The following is a 20,264-nucleotide window of genomic DNA, read 5'->3' on the forward strand; positions in this document are numbered from 1 at the left end:
TTAATGATATTCAGGAGATGTCGGGTCACAGCAGGTGAAATGAAATGTCGTAATTACATAGAGGTGACTGGACTAATGCATTACAAATTGTGGTACTACTAAGTGTTCTAATTAGAGCAAAATGGATTTAGCAGCTATTTCAATTTGCCTAATTGCTACCTAATTTGACCTTTCAGTAGTTAGACTTTTGTATGTATGTGTGAGTTACTTTTTGGCGTTTCTTCATGTGGGCGGTTAATGCTGGCCATCTATTTTGAGAAGGATGCAAAATTAAATTAGAGAGCATTTGTGGCCTCTTATATGCGTACAACATCCAAAACATCAGGGGGGAAAATTTCCTGAGATGGGAACAAACGCTGGTTGTGATTGTTATTGTCCAGTTACATGCATGAATGTATATACTTTGTGTTTGCATGGTTTGTTTAATTGCAAGCTACTTCCAATTTAAAACCTCTTGTTCTATAAACAGCAGTGAAACAATTGTGGTTATTATCACAGCAGCGTGTGAAAAATGCCTTTGATGGTCTGTGAATGTCATTTCCCGTGACACCTTAAACCACTTAACTGTAGTCATTCCTTATTATGGCTACCTTGGGTTCTGTTTGCTGTTTTACTTTAAATTACCTGCAATACACACAACCACGCGTGCACACACACACACACACATGCACACAATCTTATCAGTAGATATGCTAAGTAACACGGTCAGTGATGCGCGTTAGTGACCCTGAGTTCAATTAGCCTTGGCATGCAGCCTAATTTCACAGTGTGACCCCTGCCGATGCACAGACACACTCGCTCAGCGAAACCAGTACGACTCTCTTAAACTGTCTATCCACTGATGATCAATGTGCGCTTTGAAGGAAGCACTGGAGCGGGGGAACGAAGGAGGGGTGAGCAGTTGCAGGAACCATGGATGACAGTGTTGAGGAGGAGGAGGAGAGGTGCATTATGGGACAAGAGGTGAGGAAGGTGACATTGGGTCCACTTTGATGAATGGCCATTCGCATGCAGAGATAGTAACTTTAGAGGCTAAGTGTCCTTTGACCCAGCCAGTAAAGTGTTACGTGAAGATAACAGTTTTAGCATTTGTTTTAAAGCTAAGAGAGAGGGAGGGATTGTGTGTCTGAGGTGTGTGTGTGTGTGTGTGTGTGTGTGTCTGTGTGTGTGTGTGTGTGTGTGGGGGGGGGGGGGGGGGGGGGGGTGTAAAGGACGCTAGGTTGTAACATCGTCCAATGCACTGAACTTCCATCAGTCTTTTCCTTACAATGCTCTTTTACTTTTCACATATAATCCTATGAAACTTGCCTTTTAAAAAGAAAAAAAATCTTTTATTTCTGCACCTACTGGCCAAAAATGTTGCTTATACTTAATTATTGTAAATACTACATGTAGCAAGCTGTAGTCCTAAACTATAAAGATGTGTCAATGGGCACTGATACTTTATTAGGTTGTACTAAATAAAACCTGTCATGAATAATGTCAGACAATAAATTGCGTACTTTTGTTTGGTTATAAGGTGTATCAGAACTACAGCAAACTGTTATGTACAACTTTGTGAAGTTTTAGTCAAAAATATCTAGTTTTTAATCTGTTAAATGTTGTTTTAGCAAATCAATGCAGCAATGAAACGTAAAATAAAAATAGACAAAACTGAAGAAAAAACAGCAAATGAGGACAAAGAAAATTGCTAATGCAAATGTTTTTTTGAAAGACGGAATTTTTTGTTGTTGTAGTGTTTTTATAATGAGAATTAAAACTGTGCAGAAGTCAAATTTCTTCATGATCATAAAATTGCACACAAAGGACAAAAGACACACACAAAAGTCCTCCCTAAAAAAAAAAGCTAACATTTTAAATATCAAATAAGATCTGGCTTATAGTGAGGTGAATGACAGTAGAAGAGGTTATGAGAGCCAGTCTCTCAACATCTGGACTGTTGGTACAGCACAGCTGGAAAAATGGATAAGAGCAGGCGATTTAAGAAAAGAAGAAAAAGAACAGTAAGATATGATGGTGACAAAAGAAATATAATGTAAATTAGAAATATAGACTGAAGGGGAAAAATAAGATGATTAAATTATTTTCCAGAAAAGCCAAAACATCATAGCCATCCCTCCAATATTCATTTTAACATTTAGGTCTCATTCACTTTATAACAGAATAAAAGACCAACAGAAAATGAAGAAAGGGATAAAGAATCACAAGTAAGAGAGATTATTTTAATAATAAATTGTACATAAAAAAATGAATAAAAGGTATATAAGTAAAACTATGCAGCAGTTAATAACTCAAAAATGTAAATGTAACAAACACATTTTTCTTTCTGTTAAAATCATTTTTTACTAATTGAGTAACTGAACCAAATTACATGTTATTTATACCTGCAACTCTTAATATTTTAAGCATTTTTAATAGAGATTACAAAATGATCATTGCTGGTCAAAATGATGAAGTTAATTTCTATCTTTATTAACAATCAGTTTATGATTAATGAGCACAACCTCTAAATTGGAAAAGAAGGACTGAAGCGATTTAAAAGTCGGCCCATAGATTGTTGACAGTTCAAGATAATCTCATCATCAGGTTTATGTTTATTACTCTCAGTTACTGAAGAACGTGTCATTTACATGAAAAGTAAAAAGAACAAACCTCAGTACTGAGTCTTCTTGGACGCCCTTTGCAGTTTGCACAAATTCAACTGTAAGGGTTCCCATAATCAGACAATGCTGCCTGCCAAGAGATCACCTATATCAAATCTGAGAAGATCCCTGAAAAGAGGCGCAAAGTGTTTTTTTCTATTCAAAACACGAATGGTGTCAAAGAGCAGCAGTAATGACTAACAGTAACTCAACCGGTGTGTAAAATGTGCTGAGAGGAATAATGATGGAAATTCTATTATATCGCTAAGTGCGATAACTTCCACTGCCCTCATGTAACGAGACATTAGGGCACTTTATCCAGCCTTGGAAACTGATTGGTTAAAAATATATGGTTTGTAGCTGAATGGAGCAGATGACTCTATCAAAGGGTTGCCAAGCTTATCTTCACCACTGGAGTTCTTTAAATCTGCTTTGCTTTTGCATATTATATACACAATATTATATGTATATCTATCCATCTATCTATGTGTGTGTGTGTGTGTGTGTGTGCGTGCGTGCGTGCGTGCGTGTGTGTGTGTGTGTGTGTGTGTGTGTGTGTGTGTGAGAGAGAGAGAGAGAGAGAGAGAGAGAGAGTGTGAGAAACACAGATGCATAATCAAGCTTAACCATAACTCTGTTTGTGCTCTTGCATCTGTGTTTGTGGCAGGTGTGAGTGTGTGAGTGTATGTGTGCTGATGATTTTCCAGTGATCATGTTCAATGCACAGCAGAGAGTGCATGAACACTGGTTAGCTTGTGTGGCGAAACACTGAGTGTGGCAGGAAACAGAAGAACCTGTGATCTCTGCAAAAACGCTAATGGAAAACCTCACTCAGAAAACGTCAGCGTGTGTCCATAAAGACTAAGTGTGCGTTCGCGTGTGTGCATTCCACCTCTGAGCACAGAACGTCTTGCAAAGTTTTCTAATTTCACAATTATTCTCAAAACTAAGCAAACCAAAGGTTATGTCAGGCTCTCCAGAAGAAGAAGAAGTGCAACATACAGCTGCGCTTGCAGCAATTAACTTGAGAACCACAGACCTTCCTTTACAGATAACAAGTGAGACTTCCCTCACTTTGTACAAACAAAACAGACGCGATCACAAACCCTAACCTTTAAATAACATTTAACGAAAGCTTTTTTTAACAACAAAGATTTCAAAGATACTGACTTGTTTTTGACATTTAAGCTGCAGCTTAGTTTAATAACTAATTTTAGATAAGAGTTTTTAAAAAACTCTTATCTGTTGAAAGTGTGCTCTTTTTCATTCTCTGCTCATTAATCTGTCTTATACTGTGATTACTAATGGCATTTAGGTATATTGGTGACAATTTATATATGATAATTTTATGAAAACACTTGGCCCTGTTTTCCTGTAAACAGGTTGCTAAAGGTATTATCCCTGAGTTGTTTGAATAGAGGCACAGTAATCTGCTAATCTAGATATTCCCCTGGACTAAAGACCTCAGATGGCACTGCTCAGTGACTGATCTGAGTGTCATGCTTTTGAACTTTAACTACTAACAATGACCTGAAAGTTGCTCTTTGAGTGGCGCTTGCCCTGAGAATTGAAAGTAAGCGTCCCATGGTCGTGTTCCAGCTTTGAATAACTCTCGATTCAGCGTGGAAGTTAAAAAGAGATTTAACTGGGTCACCAGCAGAAAAATCTGCATGCACCCACATTTACAGGTCTACCAATGTGAGAGGTGGTGATATGTGCGAATGTGTGTGCGTTGTGTGCAAGGGTGGGAGGTCACAGGGATGTTCTTGACTGTGTCATCTCCAGCAGCTGTTTCCCTCAAACCCTGCCTCGCCCACTCCACCCCCCTCCCACCCCATCTTCTCACAATGAGACCAATACAAAGGAACAGGAAGTGCCTCCCGTTAAATGGGGCCCAATCAAAGCCATCATTATTCCCGTGTCAGAATTTTTACAGGAAATAGCTTCTCAGAAAATATGCCAGCTGTGCAGGGAGTGTGGTATTATTGTCTTATAGGTCTTGTCTGTTTTCGCTTTCTTTTCCCCCCCCCCCTTTTTTTTTTCGTTCATCAGTCACTGCTAACAAAAGGGCACATAGACTCATCTCGACCACGTGCGCGGCACACTGTCACTGTTGTGCGTTCACTAGGCAAGCCAGGCACTGTGTTCTCTGGGGCTGGGTGGTTATTGTGCACTCTGTGAAAAGGGCATTCCTGCTGTGCCTGCTCCGGCTTCTTGGATTCCCATCCTGAACTGAGCGATTGTCTTTTAAAACCATGCGAGCAGAGCTGAGCCCAGAGAGTGCGCAGATGTGAGAGTTCATATATGATCACACGCTCTCACACACACTCACAGCCAGCTTTGCCTATTGAAGCCACATCTGTAAGAGCGCTGCTCAGATTACAGCATAAACGGTGGGTTCAGGTGAAGCCTAACGTTTGCCAGATGCTGCGATTAAGTCACCAGGAGGTTAGCCTAACACTGGAGTGTTGTTGTTGGTCGGGAGGGTGGAATCATCAGCCTCCTTAACAAGAGGGGCGCACATCTGGCGTGAAGCAAAGTAATTTATGAGCATTATCTTAAACAAGCGTGAATAACTGCACTGATGCTCTGGTTTATCTTCATTATTTAACCAGCACAATGGATCAGTAATCTCGGGATTGATTTGAAAAGAAAGGTAGCTTCTCCTGTTTATCTAATCCTCGGCTTGTAATCTCTCGGCCTCTGAGGCCCTGCAGACGTCTGGAGGACAATAATTAACTCAGTCCCTCAACACGTTGACACAGGTGAGCACTGCTCGAGTGGTTAAACACTCATTATGAGGTTGTTGTTACGTGAATGAACACATATGCACACTCACACACTCTGATCAGCTAACTTTGTCTTAGCTTGTCTGTCACGTCAGACTTTGGCCTAATCAGCTACAAAATGCCACTGCTGACTGTAGTAACACCGATTAGATAAGCTCCACACCTCCATCCTCTGCTAACCTTTAAAATATAACCCACAGGAAACCGAACATGTTGCACCCCTTGGATTTTATGAAAACAATGCAGAGCTGCAAAACTTAACGCTAACCTCTTAGAAACTGTTTCTTTCTTGAAACTGAGATGTTGCTTTGTGTCCTATAAAGTATTTGAAGTGTCGTATTTATGTGAGATCACGTGTTTCAAGTCATGCAATGTAATCTAACAAGTGAAAGATCCCTGGTTCAGTTCAGAGGTTGTGTCACGAAGGGCTTCTGGTATGAAAATATGCCAATTTAGACATAGCAAGCTGCCCAATGTGGTGAAAGTAGCATATGTGTGTTGAGCTCATCTTTCTTAGGCAGTGGTCTTTATCAATGTAGTTAATATACATCTCTCACTTCTGTCTTTTCAAATATTTGACTAAAAAAGAAAAAGATCTCAAAATCTGAGCAAATAAATCATCACCGATCACAAATGCTGAATCCCATACAGGAGTTGAGTGAAATAATCCTTTTATGTATCTCATATTATGCATTGATATTTATTGTATTCAAATTAACACATATATATTACATGTGTCAATTTTATTATGAATTTCAAAGTCTTTTTTTAAGTGCTTCAAGTTTATGAGAACTTTCTCGCAAAGGCCATATTCCTCTTTTGGCCATCCTAGGGGTTTGGAGGAAGCAACATTTTTAGAAATCTTCAGTGGCGTTGACCCTCCACTTTTGGCCAGACTCTTAACTTAGTGGTGTGAGGATATTTTCAGTAATTACAGAGTAACCAGGGAATGCTCAGCAGGAAATGTCCATAATACAATACACACACAGACCAGGCACGGCTAAACAGATATAGCAGTTTCCTGGTAGTGTATGTCTCCTCTGGAGTGAGTCATGCTTCTATTACTTCACCTTTTACTCAGAAGTAATACTTTGTACAGATTTCTAAGCTTTTCTCGGGGGGGGGGGGGGGGGTGCTGTTTGTAAGCGGTAAAAAAACAACGGGTCACAGAGCCAGGATGGACTCACGGGGCCTAAAATGATTCACAGACAGAACACGAATAACAAAACACACTGGACCATTATATGAGCTGAGAGAGGTGACCTTTCAGCGATGGTGCCTGAACATGGCAATGCAATGATAACCAGCTGGTGCAGTATCCATTTTCCCCAAGTCTTTATGTCCATCCCGTGGTGGCGTTCACATCACAGCACCCCAATTAAAACCACTCGGGATAAAAAACATGTCTTTTTGGACTGATTAGATCTGAGCAGAAAATTCACAAAAACCTATGAAATATTTCTGATCACTGTACACATAAGTGGACAAGTATAAAACAACCAGAAAGTATTAGAAAAAGTCCAGTAGCTTGCCCAGGACGTGTGTCATTTGCTTGCTTGTGGAGATCACTAGTTTGTGTAAGAGCCTTTAATCAGGTCACTGAGAGCCCAGGCCTCTCTGCTCCCACTCTACGCCCTCCGTCTGGAGGGCTCCGCCAGGGGTGACCAAGAGGGGCACCGCTGACCCAGATTAGGAAAGGGTAAGTGTGTGTGTGTGTGTGTGTGTGTGTGTGTGTGTGTGTGTGTGTGTGTGTGTGTAAGAGTGGGGGAATCAGCTGTGCATCATGTCTCAGTCTGCACCGTTCCAATTCATTAGCATCACAAGGAGCAGACAAGAGAAATGAGGAGGGGTGGATTGTGTGCGTGTATTTGTATATGCATGCATGTGGAGTGGGTGGGGGGGCAGAGAAAGGAAGAATACAATGTCAGTGACAGAAGGAGAAAGTCACTGCTGCGGTTCATCTTAGATTATCAGGCACCCACTTGACCTAGAAACACATGACACACAGGTGCAGAGATACCCACCAGGGACCTAATGGCCTCTGTATGTGTGTCTCTGTGAAGCCTGACCAGCTGAACCCCTGCAGCATCCGCCACAGCGTCAGACCCCTCTACAGCTTTCTTTCTCTCAATTCCTCTCTTTCTTTCACAGTCTGAGTGTCTCTTTCTCCTTTCTGTCACTCGCCCTCAAGTGTGTTCCTCAGACATTTTCCACACCAATTTTCTCTGCCCCTCTCAGCTCGCTCCCTTCATTGGACTGCTTTCTCATCACCCAAGAAAATTTCCTGTTTGTATTTCTCTATTATGTTTCCCGGTCCATGTGTTCTTCATACAAAACCACATGTATTAACTTCCGTGGGGTCTGTGAGGAAGTTGGACAGCCATATTTGACCCTGAACGCCTCAGCTAGTAGATACAAGTAGATGTCAGAATTTTCAACCAAACTCTTTTGTCTTAAAACTTCGTACCAATACCATTACATCATGTAATTGGTCACAAATGTTGGAATTAGTTTATTTCCATCTCGATGGTAGCTTGCAACCGCAACATGCCGGCTAGCACTACAGCAAGATAGATCAGTATAACAGACTTGGACCCCGACTCTTAAACTCTCCTCGTGGTACTGGCCACACTGTGTGGGTATGTCACAAGCGTGGATCAAGACAATCTTTAAATGCAAGGTCAGAACTCTAGTTCAAGTGAGTTTATAGTGCACCACAAATACCCCCTTTGCAAAAACTGCGAGAGGAACAGCTATTACACGAGAGCATTTGTATCAAAAATAATTATATAGTCATCATCTGGTAGTAATCAGCAAATAGTTGCCTGGATTGATTCTGGTTAAATGTTAAGATTGTAGCTCCACAATGGTGAGACCAAATGAAAACTGTGGATCAGACTCATTCTTTCCTAGCATTGTGGAGACAACTAGCAGACACAGCCAATTTGTGCTGTCTACAGAAGTGCATATTTTGCAACATTGAAAGCAGAGATTTGGGCCCAAAGACCTTCCATTAATGGCCAACCAGCTGTACAGTAAGCTCAGTGTCTGATGGAAGAGTGACTGTTGATGAATTTCTTGATTAAAGAAAAAGAATAAACCTACAGAATTCAAGTCCAAGCCCTTTTTTGTTTACAGTTGAAGACCAGTGGAAGGTGTTGTGACTAATCAGACCAAGTCAGACACCAGGTGGAGTTGGTGTAGATCCTAGCCACAATCACCAGGTCTGAGTTGTGCGCGGAAAGCCAGATGTTTATCCTCATTGAATGGCTAGAGAATAAACCAACTGTTCCAGTCTGTTGATGAAAATGACAAAACAGTAGTGTGACCAACACCTGGTCTCCACCCGCCAAGCCGCACTCAACATTATACTCAGCTTGTTTTGGACCAGTGTGGTGATCATGGATTTAAATGGCCTTCTGTGGCTTGTCTCCCACCTTCTATACAGTTCCACTGCCTGGATGGGTTCTTGCATCTAGAGAGCATTATTCATACCCAAGGACATCAACAGGGCCACCTGTCAACATAGTTATGACAACTACCCTGTTCCCGCAGCGAGCAGCACAATATTTCCTTACATTACCGACTTCTGGATTTTTTTTTAAACATAAACAGCAGCTCTACATGCTGTACTTCTGATGTATGTTTAATGGGACACATGCTGCTTAATCATTTGGCGCCCTCAGTGCTGGACAACGGAGATTAATTCTCTATTCAGTAGCAACAAAGACCCAGAACCCCTGTTCACACACTCCATTCGGATATTCAGCAAAACAACAGAAAAAGGCACATAGTGGGCGAGTGTGTGACTCAGTGAATGACGTATGGGTAAGTTTATCTTCTGACATATTATGTACCCTCTCATCTACAAATCCAGCAGGATCATTATGCGCAAGCTTGAACAAGAGACTCTAACATAGATAACAAGTGGCCAATACAAAACAACAATGTGCATAAAATGTCATGTCACTGCCTGGGTCACTAAGGCGAAAAGCTTGGGATCTGTAGGCTGCTCAAAGCTGATGGAGAAGACTGAGGCGTCTTTGATGAAGGACAGAGTGAAAACACACCAACAGTGCATGGCGTGTACTTGCACACACACACACAGACACACTTGGGATATAAAGAATTAAGTTTCACTGAGTTTCTTGCCACTTAATTATCCTCTCAAGATGAGTCTGCACTTGCAGATGAAAAAGATACCCTTCTGTATACAGAGCTACCTCTCCACGGGACAGTATAGAGGTTTATCTTTGCAGTCTTGTTCTGTTTCATCTCATTACCCTACACCCTGTTTTCGTGCAAAAGGAGGCACTTTGTTTATGTTAACACAAGGTGCTTTGAGAGATAAAGACGAGTGGGAGTGAGATCCTGCATGTGAAAACTGGGTTTTTTTTTTCATAGAAGAAGAACTGATGTTAATATCAGACTGTATTTTTGCTTCCTTGATAGTAATTGAATTTTTTTTTTTTTAAGTGAATTCAAATACCAGAGAGAAGAGAAAGAGAGAAGAGAGAAGAAGGGGGTGCTGCTAATTATGCGTGGCGATTGTTGATGGCTTGATTGTCTGCGTCCAGCTGCATGGAGGAGCAGGGAGAGGGAGGGCGGTGAGAGAGGCAGACTCACTGACGCCGGGCTCGGAATTCTCCCATCCATTGAAAGAGAGACCCGATTGTGTCCGGGGCCTTTCCGACAAGCACCTGATCCCTGCCCAGACACACTAGTGCGTGTGTGTGCGTTTTCACAGATTTACGCACTAGGAACTCTGGAATCTACAGGCCCCTGGCAATGAGTACCACAGGAAAATGCTATACAACAATTTTTAACAAGACAGAAATGGCTTCTTGCTCTCTAAAATGACTAAGAAAGTCATTTCTGTCAGATTAACAAACGCCAAATCTTTACCCAGACCCTGTCATGACAGCTGGCTCGGTCAGCAAACGCAAACAATTATTTTCCCACCAAGCCTGGGAATTTCAAAGCAATATTTGTCCTTCCCTTCAGCAAATTTAAGAAAGATACTTTAGGTCAAAGTCTTGTTTAGATACTCAGCGCTGCTCACACAATATGATTTTAAAATAGTCTGGATCGAAGTCCCGTCTCACGGTTCAATGTGGTTTGCGCTAAAGTGAGGTCTCTGAATGACTCCTAATACAGGGTCAACTGCCGTGAGGAGGAGGGGGGTGCCACAAGGAAAGCAGCGAGTGGAACATCTGTTGAACCTCTGGGCAGATGGGACATCTCTGGGAGCATGTTTGTGCACAGATTTATAAGATTATGAAGTTTTTGTATTACCCAGCTATTTTAATCAGCTACTCCTGTAGCATGCGGAGCGATGTTTTTGGGTTTTGTTTTTTTTTCAAATTGTTGCCACCTTCGCTACAGTTAAAAAGAGCCTATGATAAGTTTTAGTTCTCTGTGGTGGAGACTTTCAGAGTGGTTGCAAAATATCGCATACAGGCTACTTTTGTGGCACCCACAGACCACTGGGCAACACTATTGTTCAAATCATTTTTTTCTCTTCACACTGAAATGTTACATTTGGACTTCTTCATTAGGAACAGAAATAGAGAATCTACAGTGCTGTGCTGTAACTTTTCATGATTCATCTCTAGCTACAGTTGCGTATATCCAGCATTGCAAAAGCTGTGGATATTTAGAAATACTTTCCCTTCGACTTCTGTCTCGAGTCCATCTGTAGACCCAAGCAGAGAAGCGTGGACGCACAGAGTCCGGTTAATGAGTGATAGAAGCGCTCAGCCAATCCGATCTCCGAGCGCCTCTGCTTCCCTCCCTCCCCATGGTTCACGGGGGAGGGCGGGCCGTCTGCCAAAGAGGGGAGTGCGCGTCGGGGTGAATGGATGACGTCGGGAGGCTGGCGCCAGCATGTCTGGGACTGGCGCGTTAGATCAACACAGCTGGGCCGGGATAGGACACACAGCTGGCTCAGGCCTGCATTCCTCCACAAAACAGGATTGTGAGAAAAGAGGAAAATAAGACCCAAATAGGAGCAGAACGGGGCGTGCTTTGATGTAAACCAAAATGGAGCGACATTCTACATGGTTAAAATATAACTTTTATAAAGAGTCTCGCCCAAAAGAAGCCCGATTTTTACATTAAAGGACATCTTAAGCACACAAGGCTTCAATAATAGGAGTGATTTTTCGTTATTCATGGAACACAGTGAGACTAAACAGTAGGCTGTGAACTATCACTGTACCCTAAATGGACAGCCGGGGAATAAGTGGATGAGCCTGTGATTCTTGGAAACTAATTTCCTCTGACCTTTTGCCTGTAATCGGATATAAATTTCCAATATATTTGTATCTTTGTTAGGGAGTGTGTATCTAAAAATGTGGAAGTTCATAAGATTTAATATAGAGCTTTTTTGTAGGGCCGTACTGATGTGCTGAAGCGATTCAGAAGCCTGTGAGAGAGGTGTTTCCAGGGGCTGGACATAGACACATTTCCTGAAGGGCCAGTGATCACGGATAACAAAGTGTGATGAAAGAAGTAAAAGTCCAACTCTAAACCACGTTCCTTGCTATTATTCACAAGGCAGAACCCCATAGGTAATAGAAGCCCTCATTTACACGGTATTCTTCAAAGTGACCTACTTTAAAACCTTTCATCTGTTTAAAATAAAGAGCAATATCAGAAAACGATAGCTTAAAAAATCGATTGACAATTCCCTTCAGGCATCCCTACCTTATTTCCTCATACCTTCCAAACGCTTCCCCAATTCCGTATCAGCCAATGGGATTAGGTTTATTCTTTACATTGGCCAATCACGAGAAAGGGGGCGTCTGCAAGCGTGTGCCTTATAAAAACCAAAGTGTACGCCGCTGTCACTGCACTGTAGCTGTTCAGGACACTGATCGAAAAGACCTCAGCAGGAAATCTTACAAGCCGAGTGAATCGCTCTAGTTTCACCTGCGTTTTCACCATGAAAGCCATCAGTCCCGTCCGCTCGGTGAGGAGCTGCTACAAGGCCGTGTGCTGCATTTCGGAGCAGAACCTCGCCATCAGCCGGAATAAACACTCCTGTCTGGATGAGCCGGTGAGCGCCCTGTGCGACATGAACGACTGCTACTCCAAGCTGAAGGAGCTGGTTCCGAGCATCCCGCAGAACAAGTCGGTCAGCCAGGTGGAGATCCTGCAACACGTTATTGACTACATCTTCGACCTGCAGATCGCGCTGGAAGCAGAGGACACGGCCACGCCGGAGATGGTTTTGTCAATAAAGGTGAGGGGAGATGCGGGCTGATGCTGGGTCGCTTTCCGACATCCTCAGTCACTCGTCACGATCACTGGCAGGAATTTGCCTGCTGGTTATTTGCACTGCATGAATCTGGACTGCAGAGTCATTTAAAGTTCAAGGCCGTGCGCTGTGAATTTTCCAAAGTTTGTTCGCATGCGTACGTGCGCGCATCGCGCTGCTGTTCTGCTGTAGACCGCAGTCACACAGCAGCAGATGGTGCTCTGCGATGTCACACCTCTGCTCAGGCATTTATTATATACTTCTGTTATTGCCAGCTTCTGAAACTTGCTTCTCTTCTCTGTCCTCTCCATTCAGACTGCGGACATTAGTCGCAATTTCTCCAAAGAAGAAGGGCGGTTGTGCCATTAAGATGGAGATGGCATGTTATGGTACGTATATATTCCTAATTGATATATATATATATATATATATATATATATATATATATATATATATATATATATATATATATATATATATATATATATATATATATATATATATATATATGAGGCAAATGTGCCCTGAAGCAAATCATCATATCTTGAATTACTCCTTTTTACTTAAGTTCAAATAAATCTATAAATGCCAGAGAGAATAATGTAAGTACTGATATGCTTAAAAGTGAAAGTCTTCACTCCTCCACTTTCATTATGCTCGCCAATTAGACAGGCCAGTGATTGTGTAGTGGATTCATTGCTATCTGCCTGGGGTTAATGAAAGTTCCATGCTAGGCGCCAGTCTGTCTGCTCCCCTCTGCAGGGAGGGAGAGAGGGAGGGTGAGAGATCTGACTTCACTTTTCTTCCTTTCTCTCCACGCAGGTGCAGGGAAACACATGTCTCCACTTCACTCCGGGCAAGAGGACAAGAGGGGCAGAACGGGTGGGATAGGTATTTGGGAGAGAAGGAGAAGAAGGAGGAGGAGGGCTTGAAGAAAGAAAGAGGAAAAAGTGGACTGTTTCCTAGATGAGTGGGGATCAACAGTATTGCATGAGCAAGAAAACAGAGACTCATTCTTTGGCCCGTGGACAGACAAATCAACACACCAAAGTAGAAGCCAGGATTGGAAAGTGAAAGCTACCAGCTTTGTATGCCTTCCTCTTAAAAAAAACAACCTGGGATTCCTTATAGATAGTCGGAGGAATTGTTCTTCTTTTCTTTTCTTTTCTTTTTGTATTGCATTCCAAACAAAAGTTTTTGTGGACACACAACCTGAACTTTGTATCCAAGTCTCATATCACCTCACACAATTATCACCCCCCCTTTCCCCCTTCCCCAAAAGCAAAACACATGTTTTCTAATAATCTTGAGAACTAATCAAACTTCTTAAGAAGGTGTACATATCTGCTGGGGGTGTGAAATGTGAATCAATATGGATGTTTCTTTTTCTTTTGTTTTTTTGGGGGGATTGGGAGTTCGCGTGTCTTAGGTATAATCAGAACTCTATACTAGAGTCAATTGTAAATGTTTGCAGGGATTGTGTTATTTCTACAGACAATGTGCTGTGAGTTTCATAAACTCTTTATTATAAAGTTTGCTTTGTATGTACATGTATGTTTTTATGTAATGAAATAAAAAAAAAGAATGTGAAACCGTTTTCCTGGTGTGGTGTGTTTGGTCTAGAAAAATGAATGAGTTTGAACTAGTCGTATTCTTCTGAAGACGATGGGGATGCTGACGTGACTTTCTGGCTTTGGATGACAGTGAAATGCTGATACAACAGGATGTATTTAGATGAATCTTGAGGTTGAGTGGTTGGAAATCAAACAAAGGGAGTTTCCTCTCAGTGTTTCTATTTTTCCAAAGAAACCAGTTCATAGCGATTGAATTTCCTAAATGGTGTAAAAGAGAGAGGATGTTATGTGATTGTAAAACTGTGCATCTGATCATTCATAAATCCTGTTAAAATGTCACCTTCATGACACCAGTGTATAGAGGTACAGTATGCTGCCTAGCTAAAGCTACCACTCTTGAGGTAGCACTATACAATTTTTAAAAAAGAAGATAGGAAGATGTTTCCATGGTTTTTACAGAGAAGCTTTCCTTATGGAATCATATTAGAGAGTGAAACAATGCATGGGAAGTATGACTGTAGACAACTGATTTCCAAAAGCTGAACAAACGCTTGGATCTGTGTGGAATTTCAGGAATTAGATGTTGACACACACTACCGGTATCTCTCTAGAACAATAGTTACACTGAACGGAAGCTTTGTACTTTTGCACTTTTCTTTCTTTCTTTGTTTTTATTTATTTATTTATCTGAAAATAGAAGAAAGCTAACAACAACAAAACAACAAGGGAGAAGAGTTAAACATGATGACCCAATTCTAACCTTCCTCGTACAGCTAATAATGAAATAGCAACGCCATCTAGTGGTGCAAATGCGTTATTGGCTTTTCTCGCCGTAGGAAGTTATCACGGTGGAGAATATTTTGTGATACAAAATATAATTATTACTACCTATATGGACTTCATATTTAATATTATATATGTTCTATACTTTTAAAATGCTCATGTACGTTATTATTAATAGTAACAGCACCACAGCCTGAAGTTCAGGACAACAAGGTTACATGACAGCTTAACTGCTATCAGACTAATAAGTGGACAGTATGCGTCATAATAAATAGATAATACATGGATACAGTGCAATAGCTGAGCACACCTCAGCTGTAGATTCTATTTTGTACATATTATTTTTCTTCATTTTGTTTTCTTTGACTGAACGACAGTCTTTTTAAACCCTGTCTTGTTTTTATTGTGACGTTCTTGTTTTTCTCTGTGCATATAATTTTGTTCAGCAATATATCAGTGATGTAGTGCTGAACGATAATACAGGAATCAATAAAGGAATGCATTTTAAAATAACAGTGTTAGGATGGCTCATAGCAGGTGGCTTAAAATAGGAGGCTTGTGGTAGAGATGAGGTGCAGACCACCCACGTGTTTGTTCACCAAAGTCAAAAAATAAAAAATAAAAGCCAAAACATTACAAAAAATAAAACCACGTAGACAGTGGTGGGACCTGGTTCCAGCAGGATGTTAACTGGCAGCAGTTAACCCAATTAACTGTTGCTAATTGGGTCTCAAGCCATAGGAGACATACATGCTAAAGTAAAATAATAAACTGCACACAAATCTTTTCTAATAATGTTTCTTAACATCAAATCAATACTGTAAAAATAATTACAACTATTATTATGAAATATTTTCCCACTTGGCCTACCACCTAAAATCTACAATAAAACTATTATGGCTGTTCATTCCCCTGTTCAATCACTAGGTGCTGCCTGGAACCTTTAAAAAGCACTTAGGAAGTCTTGGGACTCTTTTGACTGGCAAAAACATTGGGAGAAAACACAAGTAGGACACAATCTTGTCATCAAAATAGTCACTTGGGATATAAATTGGCTCTCCTACCCATTAGAATACACACCAGGTAAATATCAAACCAGTATTTTCCACCAGTAAATTTACGCACATATTAACCAGTGCCAGCTGAAAGATTGCCAACAAGAAAAACCTACAGACAAATAACCACTAAAAAACACGTCAAACTTTTTTGTACTTATTCTTTAACACCAATGTTAAACATTAATCATGTATGTTAATCTGGTTAAGTAATGAAGAAGACTATTGCAAGCAGCAAACAACATGAAGATCAGCTGCCAGTCCACACTAGATGGGGCTGTTGGATGAGGATGGAGCCTCCTGACATCAAGAACTGTTGCTTTCAGTGTCAAAATGAAGCAGCCAACCTCAAAATGTAGGATTGCACAAGAATTAGAAAATGATCTTTCTTCTTTACAGCAGCACAGTGGACAAATGACTGACAAGCTGTCTCATGGCCAAGTAAGCCCAGTTCTCTTCTTATTTTGTGACAAATTCAGAAGGTGAAAAATCTGGAGTGGATTCCAATTGTTGAACTTGCTGGTGAAAGGTGCAAATCAGTAGTCTAGTATATTCTTAAAAATAATGAATACCCTGACAGGCTCAATAACAACGAAATGCCCAAAAGACTGAACTAGTGCATGATTATAGGATAACCTTCTTTGTTCAGAAAACGCTGAAGACACATTGAAAACATTCTCAAACAGGTGGGTGTATCACTCTCAAGGTCTGTTATTAAATACAGAGGGTTTATAACTAACTACTGGTGTCCCTCCAGAACAATGAGGAGAGATTAGTCTATGCCAGGAAACAGCTCAAAGAGTTTGTACAGTACTGGGGGGAAAAAATGTTGGACAGATGAAACCAAGATTAACTTGTACCAGAATGATGGGAATAGAAAAGCATGGAGAAAGAAAGGAATGGCTCACGATGGTGATAAATAAACTGGTATTATATCATGCTTTTCTACTTGGAGCACTCAAAACACTTTTTACTGTCATTCACCCAATCAAACACATTATTACAAGGGCTTTTTTTCTGTATACCTAAGCACCACGAACATTTGCTCTAACGTTGATTGACACAGCGGGGGTTCTCGCCCGAGGATACTTCGATACAGAGTGGAGTAGTCTGGGATCGAAGCACTGACTTTCCGAGTAGGCAATCTGCTCAACCTCAGCTGCAGCCACCCATGACCAGAAGCATACCACATTGCCAAACATGGTAGAGGGGATGTTATGGGATGAGCATGTACAACAATTAGGCATAACATTATGACTGCCTGCCTGATATTCTGTTGACCATCCTTTTTGCTGCCAAAATAGCCCTGATCCATGGAGGCATGGACTCCACTAGACCCCTAAAGATGTGCTGTGATAACTGGCACTAAGATGTTAGCAACAGATCCTTTAAGCCCTGTAAGTTGTGAGGTGGGGCCTCCGTGGATTGGACTTGTTTGCTCAGCATATCTCACAGATGCTTGATTGGATTGAGATCTGGGGAACCATTTTTGCTTTGTGGCACAGCGCATTATCCTGCTGAAAGAGGCCACACCCATCAGAGAATATAATTTCCATCAAAGGGTGTACATGTCTGTAACAATGCTTAGGTATTTGGTACGTGTCAAAATAACATCCACATGATGGCAGAACCCAAGTTTTCCCAGCAGAATGTTCCCCAAAACCTCACACTACCTCCACTGGCTTGGCTTCTTCCTGTAGTGGATCTTGGTGCTCGCTGTTGTGCCAGGTGAGTGACACCACGTAGTGGGCTATCCATGTGATGTAAAAGAAAACATGCTTCATCAGATGAGGCAATTTTCTCCTCCAGTTCTGATGCGCACTTGACCATTGTTGATGCTTTCGGTAGTGGACACAGGTCAGCAAGAGCCCCCTGTCTGACACCTTTCTATCAGAACCAGCATCAACTTTTTCAACAGTTTGAGCTACAGTAGCTCGTCTGTTGGATTGGATCACACAGATCTTCAGTCCCCACGTGCTTCGGTGAGCCTTAGCTGCCCATGACCCTGTCACTGGTTTACCACTGTTTCTTCCTTGGACCACTTTTAAAAAATATGATCACTGCAGAACAGGAACACCCCACAAGAGCTGCAATTTTGGAGTTCTAGCCTTCACAATTTCGCCCTCGTCAAGCTTGCTTTAATCTTTGTCCATATTTTCTGTTTTTGTCAGCTTTGCGGACAAAAATGTTCACTTGCTTCTTAAAATATCCCACTCAAAAACAGGTGTAATGATGAGGAGATAACCAGTGTTATTGACTTCACCTGTCAGTGGTCATATTGTTATGCCTGCTTGGTGTATGGCTCTAAGTGGAACTAGATCACTAGTGTTTATCGATTATATGAATGCCGATATAAGCAGCATGAATTCTGAAATGTGCATTACTATACTCTCTGCTCAGATTCAGTCAGATGCTGCAAAACAGATGAATGATGACCCAAAAGCATACAGCAAAAGGTACCCAAGATTTTCTCAAGACAATGAGATATCAAGGGCTAAGTTGGTCACCTGACTGGCAACCCCATCTAGCATGCACTTAGTTCACTAAGTACAAAAACAAATGCAGAAAGACCCATAAACAAGCAGCAGCTGACATTTCTGCAGTAAAGGCCTAGCAGAGTGTCTCAAGGGAGGAAAAACAGCATTTAGTGATGTTTTCTGGTTCTACTTCAGTCATCACTTGCGCCGTTACTGAAAATAGAGGACTCTGTATACAAATGGCTATAAATAGCACAGCCATTTGGGGGTGTAGGCAGCAAAGCTACAATAAATGTGTAACTGTCCAGACACTCATTTAACTCCACGTGAGTTTCATAAAACAAATTCACAGTTTGATACACTGAACACATTTTGAAGCATCACAAATTTTGATGTGACAGAGAGAAACATCACTAGTGATTTAAAAAAACAAAAGAAACAAACAACAAAGTTAAAAGTACAAAATGTACATCACTAGAATGCTGTGAGATGTTGCATGTCATGCAGTTGGGATGAAACATGAATCTGAATTTCCAGTATTGCTAGTTATGCAAGAACACCTACAAATTGTGCAGGATTTTGTGTGAAAGAGGAAGAAACATGAGGGTGGGGATAATATACGTTGCACTCTGTGGGCATCCAGTGCAGTAACAAAGCAAATTTCTTTCATCTGACAATTAAGAATTATCTCCTGATCTCTAATCCAGTGTAATAAGGAGGCAACTGTGTCAGCTTTTTTCTTCACCCTCGGTTTTTTAAAGGCACAGATGCACAACAAACAATCATTTTTGTTGTGCATTCAAACCACTTTCAACTTTGATTATTTCATTCAAAATGCAGTTCAGATTGACGCTGGACAATGGGGCTGCTTTGGTGGAGAGTCTACTTTGTCTTGGCCAAGGGGGTCAAGTCATATGGCTTGGGTTTGGTTGCTGCTAATGGGGGAGGGGGTGTTTTCTTTCAATACCTCCTCTGAGCCAATAAGCAGGAGTGGTACTGAGTGAACCCAATTATCATCTATAAATCTCCTTGTAACAGAGAACAATACACTTTGATCACATGGAATACAATAAAGCAAAATTGTCTTTATTGTTTACAAAAAACATACAGTGTATATTTAATTATATTTAAAAAATAAAACTTGTGAAAAAAACTTTCCAATCCTTTCTTGCCCTCTGATTTCTAATACACATATTTTATTATGTCCTGATTACCCAGAGAGCAATTCGGCACTATTTGAACATACTGTACATGATTGCACCGTTTGCAGAATCAGACTTCATTTTAAAACACTACAAATTTCATATAAACATATGAAGTTAATGTTTAACCGTTTTTGTAATCTTTGACTGTCAAGGAACTGAACTGGGATGCTGTAAAATGCAAGTAAGTGGTTACAAGTGGAGTTAAAAAGGTAATAAAAAGTGCTCCAACAACAATAATGCGCCTCTAACGTGTGATTATAAAGTCTGGGCTGGTCATTGTCTCCATATCCAGCCTGGCAATGAAAGAACACCATGTCTTGATGTGTGCTCCTGTCCCTTTAAGCAGATCACTCCCATCCCCGTACAACTGTTTTATGCAAATTAGACAAGCTGAACGTGTCATGAGCCAATCAGAAGCGGCTTTCAGCCGCGGGAGATCCGAATTTCGCGGGATGAAGTTTGGCGGTAAAAAGACTGT

The 20,264-nt window shown here is 41.1% G+C and overlaps 1 protein-coding gene across 1 annotated transcript; it reads left to right on the forward strand.

Moving 5' to 3' along the window:
- The first annotated feature begins 12,272 nt into the window (after positions 1-12,272).
- Positions 12,273-14,289, forward strand: id3 (inhibitor of DNA binding 3). Its single transcript, XM_004540423.2, has 3 exons — positions 12,273-12,677; positions 13,008-13,081; positions 13,515-14,289. Exons 1-2 carry the CDS (start codon positions 12,378-12,380, stop codon positions 13,059-13,061), a joined length of 354 nt encoding a protein of 117 aa, XP_004540480.1. The 5' UTR covers positions 12,273-12,377; the 3' UTR covers positions 13,062-13,081; positions 13,515-14,289.
- The last annotated feature ends 5,975 nt before the right edge of the window (positions 14,290-20,264 follow it).

Source organism: Maylandia zebra, linkage group LG19, assembly GCF_041146795.1.
Source record: "Maylandia zebra isolate NMK-2024a linkage group LG19, Mzebra_GT3a, whole genome shotgun sequence".
In the NCBI taxonomy this organism is placed as follows: Eukaryota; Metazoa; Chordata; class Actinopteri; order Cichliformes; family Cichlidae; genus Maylandia; species Maylandia zebra.

Bases quoted from the DNA above. Each gene is read 5' to 3' on its own strand.
- id3 (XM_004540423.2), top strand. From the start codon at position 12,378: ATGAAAGCCATCAGTCCCGTCCGCTCGGTGAGGAGCTGCTACAAGGCC. The intron at 12,678-13,007 runs GTGAGGGGAGAT...CTCTCCATTCAG, and splicing joins AGATGGTTTTGTCAATAAAG to ACTGCGGACATTAGTCGCAA.